The 17,425-nt window shown below is 35.9% G+C and overlaps 1 protein-coding gene across 6 annotated transcripts in view; it reads right to left on the reverse strand.

Moving 5' to 3' along the window:
• Positions 1-452: 452 nt before the first annotated feature.
• LYST (lysosomal trafficking regulator) overlaps positions 453-17,425 on the reverse strand; it is an 87,851-nt gene continuing 70,878 nt past the window's right edge. For all 6 annotated transcript variants that reach the window (XM_027657276.1, XM_027657279.1, XM_027657278.1 and 3 more), the window contains 15 exons: positions 17,201-17,353; positions 16,617-16,861; positions 15,826-15,892; positions 14,769-14,925; positions 14,234-14,374; positions 13,634-13,851; positions 12,052-12,282; positions 11,170-11,359; positions 10,165-10,301; positions 9,328-9,426; positions 5,743-5,882; positions 5,378-5,475; positions 4,211-4,367; positions 3,929-4,000; positions 453-2,594 (listed from right to left, as the gene is read on the reverse strand). In XM_027657276.1, coding sequence (XP_027513077.1) covers positions 2,456-2,594; positions 3,929-4,000; positions 4,211-4,367; positions 5,378-5,475; positions 5,743-5,882; positions 9,328-9,426; positions 10,165-10,301; positions 11,170-11,359; positions 12,052-12,282; positions 13,634-13,851; positions 14,234-14,374; positions 14,769-14,925; positions 15,826-15,892; positions 16,617-16,861; positions 17,201-17,353 — 2,244 coding nt within the window. In that variant the 3' untranslated portion in view covers positions 453-2,455. The remainder of the gene's footprint in view (positions 2,595-3,928; positions 4,001-4,210; positions 4,368-5,377; positions 5,476-5,742; positions 5,883-9,327; positions 9,427-10,164; positions 10,302-11,169; positions 11,360-12,051; positions 12,283-13,633; positions 13,852-14,233; positions 14,375-14,768; positions 14,926-15,825; positions 15,893-16,616; positions 16,862-17,200; positions 17,354-17,425) is intronic.

The raw sequence follows: 17,425 nt of genomic DNA on the forward strand, positions 1-17,425 counted from the left end.
AGAGCCTTGCATCCTATCAGATGCCTAACAGACATCCCAGGCTCCCAGTTTCCACCCATCTCTCAGAGAAGCCAGAGAGGAATTCCTTTTCTGCCTTTTCAGTTCAGACAGGTTTTCAGGGACAAGGCAGCAGGAAGGAAGGGGAATGTCTCTGCTTTGAGAGACATCACTTCATCCAAATTCTAGTCATGCATCCTATGGGAAGGAAGGACAAATGCACACGTGTGCAAAGTGATACACCTAGAGTTTCCCACTTCCCGTCTTACACTCACCACCTTCAGTTCGACACGCACATGACATAGTCCATAAATAGAACTTCCCCACCTCATGAATTTTAAAATAAGAAAGAATTTCTGAGAATCACAGAAATTGATCTGGACAAAGGTGTGAAAGATCTCTAAAAGAGAAAGGTGCAACTGAGCCAGAACATGTTTCTAATAATCTCAAAATTATTTGGTATAAAGATCTGTTTATTACCCGACAATGTGACAGTGTATATACAAAGACAACGTGGAATGTGACATTTACAGGAAATTTCAGTACATCATGCACAGACACTATTGCAATGTTATTTTAATAGTTCCAGAATGTTAAGCTGAATAAATATTCCTTGCTTCAAAAAAATCATTTTTTACTTTTACATAAAAATATATAATATTGCACTCTTTACAAGGCCAGCAATTTTGCATATTGGTTTGTAACAAGTGGAATTCTACTTTATAAAAAATAAGCCTTTGTGAGCAACACCCCAAACCAGGGAGCACAAAAGCACCCCAAAACCACAATGTTTGTCTTTTTTATCTTAAACAAAGCACATCACTTCAACATGAGCCAGGAAGCTTTCAGCTCTTCGGTCTGTATTAGGACCTTACGTTACATTTAGATAGAGAAAAACATGACTAAAGCCATCCCATACAAGGCTGCTACAATATACACAGTTTAAAAGTCAATTCATACAGTATGTAGCCACTTGCTTAACTGAACCAAGAGGAGACTTTATGTCATGAACTATGAGAACACATTTCTTAAGTGTTTCTAGTTTGCGAAGTTCTTCAGCCGGGAATTTGCAAGAATTTCAGAAGATTGACTGGAATATTCAAAAACATGAAGATTTTTTGTGTGTGTGACCTTTGTCACAACTTGACAATTTCACATACAGTGTTTTGAAAAGAGATGAACTTTAAAAGGAGATGAACTTCAAACATGAGAAGGTACAGCAGTTTGACTGTATGGAAATTGCAGAACACGTCAGGGATGAAAAAGTAAAGCAATTTAAAAGAAAAATGTAACTACATCAGACTTGTGTACCATTCTTGTTTTACCATTTGCATGACTAGTAGGCACTCATTCATGGTGTCAGGTTTAGAGGTCTTCAAATCCATCGCCTGAAACACTAATTTTTCATCTGACCCAAGAATTTAATTTGTTAAGCCTTTTACAATGGAGGCTTATTTCCCTCCTCAAAAAAAAATAGCACCTAGGAATAAATAACAAATTTGCACAGTGTATCTGTGTAAACCTTTCCAAGTCATCTGATGCCTATGAACATTGATTATTCAAACAGTTAGATTCAAACATTTTGCAGTGTATTGAATCTCAATGACACTAGAACAGAAGAACATCTGTGCCTTTAACACCTCTTTACAGAGCTCTGGAAGATAAGCTGTGTGTGTTCATAATAGATATTCTGCCACATAATTGCAATAGCTAACTATTACAAAGTTAGGGAGTTAACTCTGCATTGTGATCTAACAATTGTTTCATGATGCTATGAGCTGTTGACCCGTCACTAAGACAAATATTTTATTTTTGTCTGTTGCAAAGACTATTACATTAATAGAGAAGATGTCAAAAGTTACAAATATAGAGATAACAGAAATTCAATTTTTAGCATTACAATACCATAAGATGGTGCAAAAAGCACCTACTAAGTTCTTTGCTTCTCAAAAAAAGCAATTTTAAGTGGTCTTTGATTTTTAAGTTTTGGATTGCTTATTCCAGAGCTAACCATACGATGCTCAACTAATCAGATATACACATGCTGACATTTGAATAGATATTTACAGAACTTGATGCTGCTGATATTTTACAGCCTAAGAGAGGGAATAAGCATAATCGATTTTTTAAAATCACTTCTGTCCAAGAAGCGATTTAAAAATTACTGCTGTGTTTTTACATTGCAGCATTTTGACTTGTATGTTAGAGCATTTTTGAGTCATTTTGCTGGTATTGGAGAATATGATCAGAGCTTCCTGCTGACCTGAATATGCTTCAAGTTTGTGCATGCACATATGCAATTTTACAGCCACCTTAGACTGTTCTTAAAAAAAAAAAAATCTGTTCAGTTATTCTAGAGACATTCAAAGTACTCCAAAGTCCAGTTAAATAAGAGATTCTATAATATATTTTAGATTTAAAGTGCATCAGAGACATAAGTTAGCAGCAAAAGTAGTCATCACCCAGCCGCGTAGCTGCTAAGGAATGAATAGAACATGGGGAGCTTCAAGCGCTGCTGGTCCTTGCGACACCAGGCTATGACATTTCCATCACTATTGGCTGTGAACAAGTGATGGCCATCACAGGAAAACGTAAGGCTGAAAAACAAGAAGATAGCCTACTTTTATATCAATTGTGGCTATTTAAAATGCTAGAAGACATTAAAAACCCATGAGGGTTTAGCCAACAAAGATCAACTGTCCAGGGAGACCGATACCTGCTTACTCATTTTTGTAACCAAACAGGCTGAACTACAGCTTTGGCCAGCACTTCAACATTCCCCACAGCTTACTGTGCACTTCTTTGCAGTGTCAAAGAAAAGGGCAAGATCAGTAGGAGCATCCTACTCTCCCTGGGCTGTACCCCTTCTGGTTCTGAAAAGAAGGCTTTTCAGCAACAGAGCTCAGAACTTGCTTGCTGACAATTGCAGAAACTAAATCAATCAGATTTCATAGCACAGCACTAGACTTCTGTTCAGATAAGCATTTCTTGAGCTATGACAGGGCTAGTAAAGCCCTTCAGTCATGCCATGGATAATGTTATAGAGCATGAAGGTCAGCATTCATCCTGCATTTAAGCAGGGAACTTTAAATTATTCAATAGCTACTAATTCATTATCAACAAGCTTTGTGAATTATGCTTCTTAAGGAAGGCAACAAAGACAGTAACTGCTATCAGACAATCTTTTTCATTTCTAAAAAAAATGGTAGTTTAGATTTTAAATATTTCAGCAAGGGTCAAAACAAATTTTTTCATAGTGATTTGTTACTGCACTAGCATTAAGATGATAAAATTCTGCCATGACTCTAAAACCTCTGTGCAGACTACTGTACCACTGGGGATATCAAAGATTCAATCCTTTCACTGTGTTCTGAAAACACTTTGGCATGAGAATAATTCTGCTTATATAAACCAAGGGGACTCAGAAAACGAACTACACAAGCACTCCAAAATGGCAGCTTCCAGGCTCCTCTGAGTTTACCCCTTTCTCCACCATTTCCCTCCAGTTTCAGAAAAAAATGGTGAGGGAAAATGCAGTGTTTTCATTTAATTCTGAGGAAGTAACATTCTGTTTATTTAAGTCCAGCAAAGTTAAGATCATCTCATTTTAACACAGATTCTGGGGAAAAATATTAAATTTAAGAATAAGAAGAGTAGCTATTGTTCAGTTCTCAAGGGAATCCTGCTAATTTCCATCTGCCAGCAGCAGAACCTAGTTATTACTGTCATTACAAATACAGTACAGTTGTGCTCATTTTGCTTTCATGAATAATTAGTAGGTTTACATTGCTCTTTTTAGACATGGGTGTTTACCTCCTGTTTGCACATCAAATTCATGTTCAACATTCAAGACTATTTTGTTGTGGTTTTGTTTTTTTTTCCCCCCCAGGAAAAAAAAAATCTGTTTATTATATGCTTAAGATCTTTTTACCTTACAATAGGTTTGGCTGACTTCGAAAATGTTATTTCTCGTACTGGCTTCAAGTCCCACGTACTCCACAGTCTGAAAGAAAGTCATTTTTCTTCACACTTAATTTTACAAATATCTCAGTGATAAACATAACCTATTTAGCAACTAACAAGACTGCAAGCTGAGTAACAGCTTGTCCATCTTCTTTAAAGCCAAATATCAGCATGATGTTTGGCTATATGCTCTCAAACTGTAAGCCTAAGTTACAGAGCATTTTAATAAATAAACATTTCTAATACTTACCTTACAACTCCATTTTCAAGGCCCCCTGCAATCACGTTGACAGACACACCTTCAGGCTGATTAGAGAAAGCAACAGAGCAAATACTTTCCCTGCAGTGTACGTGTCCAACAAGATCACCATTAACTGTCCAAAGTCTCAAATCACTACCTCCTCCAACTGCAATAGAACACAGCACGGGAGTATTAAAAAAAAAATAAGTCTAGACCACAGATAAGCCTATAATACTTAAATGTTCTGCTGCAAAGAATTTAACTTCTTGAAAGATCATAAGGTTTAAATGACTGAATGATGTGTGCTACAGCAAACTACTACTTCATCCCTCCTTCTGTGACAGGGAGCACACAAATTACCAGCCACTGCAATAATTTAGAAGACATCACATCATACTTATGGAACATTTTACTTACAAAATGCTATGTGAATTTACTTTGTAAATGACCAATTTTCATGTACTAATAGAGAAGGCACTAAGATGGAATTCATACTAGTGACTTTAAGCATCTGTTTCTTGTACCTTGGCTTGCATTTTAAGCAAAATACTTAAAAAGTAGCAAGCACAGTTCTCTTACCTGGTTATCTGCCATTATTTGATTCTGTCAAAGAACTAATAACCCAATTACTGCTTTGTCTTAAAAGGAACTGAAATTCACGTCCCTTACTAATTAAAGAACATAATCTTTTGCAGAAAAAAATGGTTTGTAAGCTACAGAAATGGAGTTCATAGTCTCCATGTAAGTTTAAAAACTAAATATTACATTTCTGAAAACGTCAGAATCATTTCCCCTTGTCCTTTAATACCCTTTGCCTGTGCTCTGTAATACACTGTACTCCACTGAAGACCTGTTCCTTTGACAACAAACCTCTGTTAAAATGAAAGCAGTCAACTTCACAGAATGTGGGTCGCCCGGGAATCTGTTGAAATTTCAAGTCTCCTATGAAGAGATCAAGCTATTAACTAGCCTTTGTATCTCTACATTGTACTCAAACTCCTGCCTAATCATTTGTGAAGCAATTTCTATGTTACTACGTAAAAAAAGCAAAACATTGCTTCTATTTGACCCAATGCATCCATGATTAATACATGCTCAGTAGCTAATTTAATAACAAAAGTGTCATGGTTTATTTGGTTTGTAAGTCAAAACAGCTTTCTTGACTGACAAATATACCTGAATCACAAACTGTTGCAATATCACCAGTTGTTTCACTAGCTGAAACGGCAGTCACAGGACTCTTGTGTCCAGCCAGACTCTGGACATAGCACAGCCTGAAGAAAACAAAGGGAACAAGCCTAAAGTTCAGACTCACACACAAAATAGGTTCTTAGAGGAAAATATTAAAAAAAGCTATATTAATTTCAATTCTGGTATTTTTCATATTCACTGTAGAATTTCAGCCCTCCATGGGAAAAAACAGTAAGGGTTTGACTTCACAGAACAAATTCAATTAGCTTTAAAAGGGCAAAGATACCCAAAAGTTGGAAAGCCAGTACTTATAAGAAAGCTAGTGGAAAGAGTTACATATATACTTGTACCTGTTCAAATCCCATATTATGCAGGTACCATCTTTGCTGACACTTATCATTATACTGTATGGTTTGCACACAAACAAGCTTGTTATTTCTGCTGTGTGTCCATACAGATGGACTTGCGACTCCATTTCTATCTCTGAAGGCTGAAAAACAGCAAGACAAAACAGGAACTCTCATGAAAAAGAAAATTAATGTCTCTTTCTGAAAAAGATAAGCCTAGGGACAAGTTTAATTCTTGGATTTCAAAAAGTGGATATCATCAGTTTAGCAACTGATGTTAATGCTTTATTATGTTTAATGCCTTACAATACGGTAAGACAGATATCATTAACGTTCAACTTTTTGCTTCGAGTGCTGTAGTCTAAGTAAACATTTTGATGTGATCCAATGAAATGAAGACTACAGTACTTCTGTCTCTATTACACACCTTGAAATTGGCTGATTTGTTTTCTGCAAGACTGCTATTTCCACACAACAGTGAAACAACAGTTCTCAGTATTTTAGCATCTCATGGAAGCACTTAGAAATGTAAAGGAAAACCTAGCTCAGCAGTTGTCATTCTCCTTACAGTAAATTAGTAGGAACTTCTCAAATTGGTGCCAAGTTCTTCAGTGACAACAAGTTGGAAAAACATGCAGGAAGTCAAGTGTAAATCTAGAAAGTGTTAGCACTTTAATAAAAATCAAAGCAGCAAAATTTAACACCAAACAACACTTCTTATTTGACTTATATAATTTTAAATGATTCAGACTTCCTGAAAACTGGCTAAGTTGGAGGAGCTGCTTAATCAGAATACTAATGCTTTATTTAAGACAACTTGCTGTACAGGGATTAGAATAATCTTTGTAAAAGAACAGAACATTTTTCTGCTTGTTTTCTCATGTGTCAAAGCATATCATCTGCATTTTTGTATGAGGGTACAGGATGCATACAGCAGTTCTACAAAAAAAAAAATTGAAAGTTGAAACAGGAGAGAAAAATATACATATGCTCAACTCACAGGTTGCAGAAAATCTGCATGTCTTTCTGCACTAACAGGGACAATATAATCTATGTAACACTGCAAAAAGTAATGAATTTTGACTACAGGAAGACCTGCTAGTTTGCTCTTGTTACTGAGCATCTAAATAAGACATTTATGAAAGCACCCAGCTGTCATTCTCAGAACAGTGTGGCACCTCACATATAAAAATCCTTCTTAAATCCTTGTTCAGTTTAGAGAAAAAAAATTATACCAAAATTTTTCCATAACAGCAACAAATAAGACTTGTGATTTTATGAAGAACTGATTTTGATAACCCTTCTACTGTGCTCCTCCCATCAAGTGATGCTCTTGATCTGCCTTTCAACACTTGAACCAAAAGCAGCCTTCACCTTTAGCAGCTTCTCTCTTCAGTACTAATAGCAACACTTTATTGATCTTCTTTGCAATGAGATATGCTGGAATTTTAATACAACTTAATACAATTGGTTTAAAGTTCTAAAAAGTTATGAAATAGTTATCTCATGCCTGAAGCAATGTCCTGTTTTTACTTACCACCTGCTTTTAGATGACAACCCCTAAAACAGTATCTAGATGTGGGAAAACATGCACATAATATATCTACCTTTAAATAGTTCTTTCTGCTGGTTGCCCTAAATGACTGCTTGCAGCACTTGAGTGGAAAATTTAAATGATTCCTTACCAGTTTTACTCAAACAGATCATGAAAGTGCTCTTTCTGTTTGCAAGACAACCCTAACAGTCAGCAAGTGAAGGCTGGAGTAATACGTACAACCAGAAACCTGTGACCAAGGTTTTCCTGAAGGTATGACATTGCCAACAGGGATCACAGTTTCAAAGCAGTACCTCATTGGTTTTTGACCATCATAAAGGCCAGGAAAAACAGAGCACGTGAAGCATACTGTGGAGCCATTTTTGAATTCTGACTGCATGCCTTTGAATTCCCATATCCAATTAACAACATAGTATCTGCTTTATGCCTATGCATTGCATTTATACAAATGTGAAACAGGGCAAAATAGTCACATTTCAAGTCCTGCTCTATAACAGACAGTTCACTTCACCACTGATCAGCTGACAGATGGATACAGAGCAGATGCTAGGAAGCACATTTGCATTCCCTGCAGCCCTGACTTGGGTAACTGACTCAATTGATTCCTACAAAATTGGCACAAGGTCAGTCTGCCTGGGGCATGTAAAATTGTCAGTGCTGAGAAATTCAGCAAAGGTGGTCTCAAAGACAATAACATCTGTACGGCTGAACAAAAGTCAGTTGTTTTTAGGAAATAGAAGGAACTGAAGAATTGTAACCTCATTAACTGGAGTTCCTTTTCAGCTTTGCAGAAGGCAAGTACGTTGCATTTGTATTTTTAAAAATTTTAGCTGGAATTGAAAGTCTCATTACAGGTTATTTACAAGCTGACTATTCTTGTGAGCAGCTAAGGTGTCTGACTTAAGATCAAACCGACTGAAATTTGCAGGCTTCAAGCTCTACTTCATTTTTTATACTCTAAGTGCTGCTGAACTCAGGAAATCTGAGTGACAGATCACCAGAAACTGGAGGAAAGCCAAAGAAAAGAAATAAATTCTTGTGTTTGTGCTCTTCTTAGTCTAAGCATCTGCTGTTTGCCACTAGTGAAAAGAGAAAACTGGGTAGGTATAGCAGATTATACCAAGGTTCTTCTCCAGCTCACGCTAATGCAGTAATTCAAGAGCACTAAGGAGTACAATACCACAAATGTGGTAAATTTGCCAATATCTGTATCAAGCTAAATTTGAGAAATCAGCTTAGTTCATTTGTTGCTATGGGTAATCCTGCAGATACACCTAAAATAAGCTGTTAGGAAAGTTGTATACTCTCTGTTAAAACTATGAAGATTAGAAGTTACTGCTAAAGAAAGACAGATAGAAGCTTAGAAACTCAGTCAAAAATCAGATGATTGAGTTCTATTTATGCTTTCATATCATGCTTATTAGAAAACAATATCAAGGGAATTTCTAGTAGTCTCAGTATTTTCCACTAACACATTAAGTAATGCAAGATACGTTCTGCCTTCCCTCCTCACAGCTTTTCCCCTTGGAGAATATGACAAAGTAAAGAGGCTTGGTGGTTAATATAAACAGTGTCTGAGATTTCATCCTGGCTCTCTGTGCCTTCTGCATTTGAATTGTTATTTACTTTGGGGAATTGCATTCCAAAGTTTCAGTTAAGGCATGAAAAGGCTCTGTCTCCTTCACAGAAAAAATTACTCCTTAATGCAGGGAGCTTTACTGTGCCAGAGAGCTTCAATTTCAAGCCCTGAAATGAATATAGTCAGAGCTGTGTACGTAACCAGTTATTCACTTAGATGATGAGGGCTGATTAAAGGCTAGCAGTATGTGAACAAGAGCTTAAGAAAAGCACACAAACATGCTGAGATATCAAAGAGGATCCTTCAAAAATACATACAAAGAAAGCACATGACTTTTTTTAGCAATTGTCTAGAATATAAGCCAGGCCCCTTTTCTCACTTTTCCTATTTAAAAAAAGACTAATAGCAAACACACCTAAATCCTTTAATATAAATTTTATGCAATGTAACTTACCGTACTGCTAGTGAATCTGTTCATATACGCTGTGATGACACCAGACTTACTACCTGTGAACAGCTGACAACTGTCTGGCACCCAAGCACAACTTGTTACCTTGGAAATACAAAACAAAGCCAGAAAAAGTTAGAACAGAAACTATTCTAACTGCTGTTTTAATTATGCCATAGCATTTGGTCAAACTGATTCTTTATTGGTTATCCTAAGAAAAGCCACGTAAAATACCTAAGTTAAAGAAATCCAAGAGTTAAAATATAGCTGCTCTAGGTTATATTTGTTATTACTTAAGAAACCAAAGAGAGAAATCTTATTTAGCCTGGAATTCACCACTAGTGAGCAGTGAGCTAGTGCAGACTTCTAGATCTACAGCCACATCAGCCAAAAACATTTTGGCAGAATCGCACCAATCACTGAAGTGTGACGGAGTTTATGCAATGTTCCCTAACAATCTTTTAAATAATCTTTTTCAGAATAATCCTAAACTATAGAGGAGTTCTGCTTCTAACATGAGGCATCTCTGATTTTTTTCTGTATTAGTTTTTCCTAGCACACAACTTTTTAAAATCCACAGCAATATTCCATAGGAAGGAAAAGCTACAAAAATCAAATGCATTCAAAAGGAATCTTTACCTAGTACAAGAAAACACCCAGGAACAAGATACAGTGGAGCCATGAGGAACACATTCCAAAGGAAATCAAAAAGATTAAAGACAGTTGTGTTTGGATACTCATCTCCAAGAAAAACAAAAGCAAGATGACCTACTGCCAAGTCAAGCCACCACTTAAACAACCAACGTTAAATCAAAGACTAAGAGACTGATTTTTTTTTTTTACCTGATGGAGTTGTGAACTCTGTATAAAATTTACTGGAGGTTCACTTTGCTTGCTTTTCAGTCGTAAAATATTATCAGCATACCCCCAGCTCAGGATAGCTGACCACTGAATATCAGTACTGTGCATGCTTCTCACACCTGAAGGAAGACATATAATATTGTGTCATATATGCAAGCAGACTTGACCACTTTACTAGCCAACAATAAAAATCTCAGACTCATGTTTTATCTCGAGCTAGAATATAAAAAACCCTCAAAGTTTCAAAATAAGATACTTTCTCTTAGGCTATGTAATCTGTAATGTATTATAAACAAATAGACTTTTCAGAGACTCCATAAACATTCAGTCTTCTCCAAAGACAGTTTGCAACCTGGACAATGCTTTTTTGAAGTGCTGCATATCTTGAGAGTGGAGAAAAGGGTAAAAGGCTAGAGAAATTACTGCTCATAACTTCAAGGAGAATGTTACTTACTTTTGTTGACTAAATGTGAAGCCAACTGTTTTTAAAAAACCTTCACTAGTACACATTACCATAAATACAAAAGAGGTTATGAGATAGGAATCCCTCTGAGAAGTTTGTCTGAAAGCAGATCATCCTTCACCTCTGCTTTTTCACTGATAACTTTCCTCATTCTCTGCCTCAAAAAAACATGCCTTAAATTTTCCTTCCTGTTGCCACATGTGGTTTTTCATCTGTTTTTCAGTTCTTGGACTCAATCTGCTGGCAAGTTCTAAAGTTAAATCCTCATGCTTCAGTCACGTTAATGGAAAATATTAACTTAATTATAGAATGCCTCTACTGTAGTACTGAAAATTACAAGTCAAATACACTCTCCAGGAAAGACACCACACACACGGAAACTGTTAATGGATTTATAAATTAATCTTTGGCACAAGCAACTAAATTTGGGAAGTTTGCTGGAAAGCAATAGTAGCATTAGATTTAATTTTTTTAATTATTCATTTTGTGTGTATTGTGCATATAGAGAATAAACAAATTCATACCTTGTTCCTTGCTATATATCATCAATAGGCAAAACTTGCTGGACAAACCACAGATAGCTTTAGTTGGTAAAGCCTGGAGAGAGCCAAACCTTTCTCCATGTGGTTGGCTAAAGCAGACAACTGGGTCTGGAGCACTTGGGGAACCAACATATTCTCCCCACTTTAAGCCTTTTATCCATGGTAATGGACTCTAAAACAAGCACAGATAAGGTTCAAATTAAAGATTTTTCAGAAAAATATTATTTCATTAGTATTGAAGAATGATTTATATCACTTTCCCATAAGCAATCGTATGGTAAGAACAGCCGAAGTATTCTAAAAATACTAGAAAGTCAAGTTCAAAGCACTGCAGTACCATCACCCAAACTCTCTACTTTAAGGAAGTACTGCTACTTCTGTAAGGGCAGAGATAGCAACCTTGTATTTCAGGTAGTTTAGTGAAAAATACAGATTTCTCTAAATGCAAGGATTCAGCTTCTCACTGGACTTTAGGGAAAAAAGTGTCTGAAGCAAAGAAAGTTTAATTGTCCTACAGGCATTAAAAAGCAGAGGATGGTAGAAAGCACAGTATGTGTTTGCCTACTGTAGGTCTGCATACAGATTCCAGGATTCATCACTGAAAGTATAAAACTGGTTAAGTGAAATGCTTTCCAACACCTTTTTTCCATAACCAAAATAAACTCAGATCTTAGTTTGACACAAAAATACATCACAAATGCATGAAAATAATTTTCATTTACTAATCAGTTATTAATTTTGTGTATTTTTTTTACAGTACAGTATAGGTAACAAGATGTAGTTTTAGGAAGGAAACTGTAAATCAAGGGTACAACAATTACAGCATATGAATATTAAATTATCTTGCAAATCAAAATTACGTACTGGATAGATTATTTCTTTAGTGTGTTCTCTGGTTTCTCTGAAAGCAAATTGCACTAGTAATCCCATGGCAGCAGGAAGTTCTCCTTCCATGATAAGTCTGGATCCAGGTCTACTAACATGTGCTGCATGGAACAGCTGACGAGGTGTTTGCCCATATGTTTTTATCATTGTTTCAAGGGCTCTCCTCTGAACAGGATCTTCAACAGCAGAAACATCCATCCCAAAATAGGTCTAGAGAGGGGGAAACAAAAAAGGGGAAGGGTAAGAATAAGCTTGTCAGGTTTATCTTTGGGAAAGATTTTGCAACACACACAAATTCAGAGGCAGACTCTTCAGTTGTTTAAGACTTGGACCAGAAGCCATCCCACAATGGCTGTGCTGACTAAAGAGCCACTGAAAACAGTAACCTCATCACAGCATCTTTACTGGAAATAACTATCACTTCAAGATTTATCATGTGAGCTGCTCCTGCATATATGCCATGACTAATTTCTGTTGAAGTGTTTTTTTGAGACCTTTATGAATCTGTGCAAAACCAGACAGGTTCCTGTTGATAAATAAAAAATTGGAAGAGTGTTTTCTGTACCTCTTTTTAAAGAGTATATAAAAAATAAAGCTCTGTTTTGGGATAGAGAGTGTAAAAGAAACCTCAAATTTCAAGAGAGTGGAAATCATTTCCTTCTTCAATTTTTTTTGATGCCTCTCTAGTTGTGCACCACACACTCTTCCTCAGTCATGCTGACAAAAGCCTTGACTTTTTATTTCAAAAAACAATGAACACACAAACTTAATATTTGAAATTTATGGTACTAACTAAGTCAACACTTAAGCACAAAAAGAGGAAAAAAGGAAGCAAAGCATTTGAATGGTTACTTAAAAAAGCCCCCACTACTGTTTTATTAGCTTTTTCAAATGCAGAACAAACACTAGAAACACGGAACACATTTGAATGCATTTAAAACGAGGACCACCTGGCTGAGCTAACCTTGTGATAGTAAGGATTAAAGCTAAATATAATTCAAGATATCCATGTTACAATTAAGTAGTGAAATTCTGAAAATCTTTAAATGAAGACTTATTTGAAATTGAGTTTACTGTAGGGAAAAGGGCTCATAAGAGGGACAGAGGTGTATATGAACACAAGGTGTGTATGAAGGAGAGAACACAAATAATGAGCTCAGGACAAAGGGAACTATTTTAATCATATCAAAAGCTGCAGCACCATCTGTCTCAATGAAAAGCTTTTGAATGAGATGGAAGCAGATACACACAAACACAGTAGCACCTGTATACCACTGCAAGACACTGCAAACAACTATCCAGGAAGTTTAAACCCCAGACCCGATCACTCCCCATGCCTAGCTCAAGGCAAGAAAGAGGAACACAAATTCACCAAGTCTCACAACACTCCCTGGGATCTATATTCCACATTGAAACAGTTAAAGCCTTTTCTTATTCTTCAACATTTCATGAGAGAGGGATCTTGCTTCATGTTGCATGTTTTCCAAGCAAGTCAGACTGAACTTTCTGCCATTAAGTTACTAAGGGCAATGAACAAACACACAGCTTAACAAATACTTACTGCAGGATGAAAGACGTTAATAGCCTGAACAGAGGCCTTGCCTTTTTGCTTATAACCAAACACCAAGTCAATCCAGTGACAGATTGTCTGGGAAACATGGTCAGACTCCAAAGCCTGACGATGAATCAAGATGAATAGACGAGGATCATTACGAGCCCAGGGTGGAAGATTGACATGGTTAACTCTGTCACCATTTTGACGTACTCCAAAATCAAAACCTAGAAAGAGGGGAATGAATATTCCAACACTTTAGGTGACAGTAACTTCAGAAAGGTTTTTATAGGGTTCTATGAAAGTAAACCATTAAGCACAATGATTGCTGATCAACGAAGCAGCATCATTAACAAGTCTCTCCAAAACACATTCAAGCTGTACATACTCATTTAAATGGAAAAAATCAGAAAATAGGAAACTCCCTGGCCCCGCTGACATAATTATGGAAAAACTTAGCTTAAGTCCTACATAACAGCTTTTTTAGCATATCCGCAAATTTCTCCCATACATCTACTGTTTAGCATATTCAACCAAGGGATATAAATGTTCTCAGGCTCAATTATACAACTGTTTTGAGTATACAGTTTTGTTGCCCTTTTAGTATACCTTCTCTATTAACTAGAAAGTCGGGAAGGTAGAAAAATTCTGGTATAAGCTCCTTCACATCAGTCATTGATTCATACGAAGAGAGTCGCCAGGTTGTATTTGTAGAGTGAAAAGTTCTGTCTGGGATGTCAAAACTTTGATCTGTAAAGAAATCCAAACCGAATTTGTTACATCAATGCTGGACACTAACAGTTGCTTATCTGCAACTTCAAGTAGTTATCTGCTCTCCAGTTAGCTGAGAACATTTAGAATTCTTTTATCTCAATTATTATGTGTTACACATGGACTGCAAGTCAAATATAGGTCAGTTTTTTATGCTACAGAAACTAAGGTATAAATGTAAGATGTACAGCTTTATGGTCTAGCTTGATAATTTCAAGAATGGGTCTACTGTTAAAGCATACCAGATTTAATTTTATAAAACGCAGTTATTTGGAATTGAAAAACCATGCTGAATAGGGTAACGTACAGTGTTCCTGGGTCATTGGAACAAGGCCCAGATGTGAAAGGCAAGTGCAAGCAAACATAACCTTACCTTGATAAGCTAAAAACATTTTAGTAAAAGGTGGCAGCCTAACTAGGAAATGAAGCACAGTTCCACTGTTGGAATAATGAGATCCGTAGTGATATGGTTGTACAGGGGGCATTGGATCATCCTCTCGTGCTCCTTTACGGTATTCTTCTTCCAAGTACTAGAAAAACAGTAGAGAAAAGAAAAAAAATCACAAACCTCCTACTTTGATAAAAAAAGAGCTTGCTTAAATTGCTTAGGAATAAACCCTAAAAATGTTACAGAAATGTACATTTAAAAGTTATTTTGAATAAAATATGTCAATATTATGAATAGAATATGTCAAAAGACATGTGATCTCTTTTACAATCCAGTTACATATCAGCCTTTAGCCAATTCAAATGACCTATTTTCCATTATTAATTAATTCTGCTTTTCCCCACTGCCCTGCCTCTTATTTTCTAATACAGCAGAGTCATTGTATAGGCTTTTCAATACTAAATGGAAAAAACAGTATTTGCAAATAATACACTAGACTGTGGTGACAGACATAAGTTTGAAAGTCCAGCTGCAGATGCTTTCATTCCTCAGCATGTTGCTTTTTCCTACAGCCTTTAAAACATTCTAAAGAGAAAAAAAAAATCAAAAAGCGCTACAATCATAGTAGGGCATGTTAAAATAACAGTACTTGAGGGAAAACAGCTTTTCTGTTATCAAACAGAACAAATAGCTACAAGCTCCACTGAAGTAATTTCAAATAAACAGCAGCAAGTTATCCTCCTGATCTTTAGGGATCTTTAAATATATGCATGGTCATATGTGTAAGGTATTAAATTCCTCAGCAGTATCACATGGAAAGACTAAATTAATTAATGATTGCAGTTACAGGAATAAACACAACTTCCAAGCATGTTATAAAACAATTTCCAGGAAATACTTCCTGGAAAATATACTGGAAATAAGAATTCTGTAGACATGAAATCCTAAATTTGTAGTTTCTTTTTCCACCTTCAATATTGGTTAAAAAAACTAAAGCCACCATACACAGGACAAAGGCAAGAGCAAAAGTTATCCAAATTACCTTGTAAGTATCCACATAACGATCCTCTTTTTCTTTAGACTGCACAGCTATTGGTTTGACCAGATTTCTGCAACAGAAGTAGTACTGATATCTTGTAATTTTTATAACAATATCGATTCATACCATTTAATAATGCATTATTAAGAATAACACCTTTAATATCATGAAAAGGATAAGAAAATGTAATAACACTTTTCAAGACAGTACAGAAAATAAAAAAGCCACTTTTATTTAGTGCTAAAGACAAACTCGGATCCACAGCACACTAACAGGCAAGAAAATGCCAAGTGCCTCTGTCAACCCAGAAGCATCCTATAAAGACAAAGACTTAGTGCACACAAATGTTAATCAACTTAACAGAAATTTATTAGGGTGGGACAATTCGCTCAGATCCATTCACAATGAAGACTATGATTTTGTAATCAAAAGTACCTGGCCAAGTAATTTACAAGATTATTTCCTTTTCTATTTAATTTTTGCTAATTGACCTGGAAGTCTTAAATCATATGAATTTAAACATACAGCCTTTATTTAAAACTGTGGACTATACATATCCTATTAAGACAGTGTAAGTCCAATACATTGCATTTGAATCTAGACACCCATTTTATTTCAATATCCAAGGTGAAACAGCCACTTATTGTAAAAAGCCCAAGTTGTTACGGATGAGGCTTGTCCCTGAATAGTTCCATTCATGTATGTGTGCAGTTTAGTACAATGAAGTTAAAAAGCTATACAGGATGATCAGTTCAAGTATTTGGAAATAAACAATTCCAGACATTTCACATTACCTATATACTGATGGATCATTTAGGTCCAGTGTTTCATTGGTGTAGTCAGAAAGTATAAAAGGAAATACTGGATATTGCATGAGATCATTGAAGGAACGGCCCGCATGTTTGTTTAAATGAGTCAGATATTCAAAGTTAGTAATCTGTCCTGTGCACCACAGGTGGGTCAAAGCAGTAATGTTTCCATATTCCAAAAGGTTAGGCAAATTGTTAGTTAAGATGTTGTGGTACACATCATCACGGACCTAGAAGAAAATACCATCAATTTAATCATACAATTTAAAAAGCCTCAAATTACCAAGATTTCATCAGTTTCCCTGATTTTACAGATTCCCTCATATCTGTTGTAATGGAATAATGTTTAGTATTACTAAGATTCTTTAATGTCTTAATATACCAGAGATGTGTTACAACATGCCTGTGATTGTCTAGAAGTCTAGCTGAGCCAAGTTCTTTCAAAGGTATTATGCAGAATTTAGTTAGACCATGCAACAGGCCTCCTTAAAAACTAATGCATGAATATATATGTTACAAAGACACAGTAAAACCCTTTGATATATTACTATGCATTGGTGCCACATTACCTTTGTATTATCAAAAGCCAAAAGTAAAGTTCTGCCATTTGTAAGAAATATTTCCACAGCGTTATCTCTTAACTGCCACCAGCGCTTATGAACTTCCTTAATTTCCTCATACGTCCAAGAAAATGATGCTGGTTCAGTTTCTCCATGAAAACTCTGTAGAATTTGCAATTAAAAAAATTATTTTAAATAGCAGATTTTCCTAACAAGAAACCCTTCAATGCAGTC

The sequence above is a fragment of the Corapipo altera genome, unplaced genomic scaffold (genome assembly GCF_003945725.1).
Source record: "Corapipo altera isolate COAL_440 unplaced genomic scaffold, ASM394572v1 2c, whole genome shotgun sequence".
Taxonomy (NCBI): Eukaryota; Metazoa; Chordata; class Aves; order Passeriformes; family Pipridae; genus Corapipo; species Corapipo altera.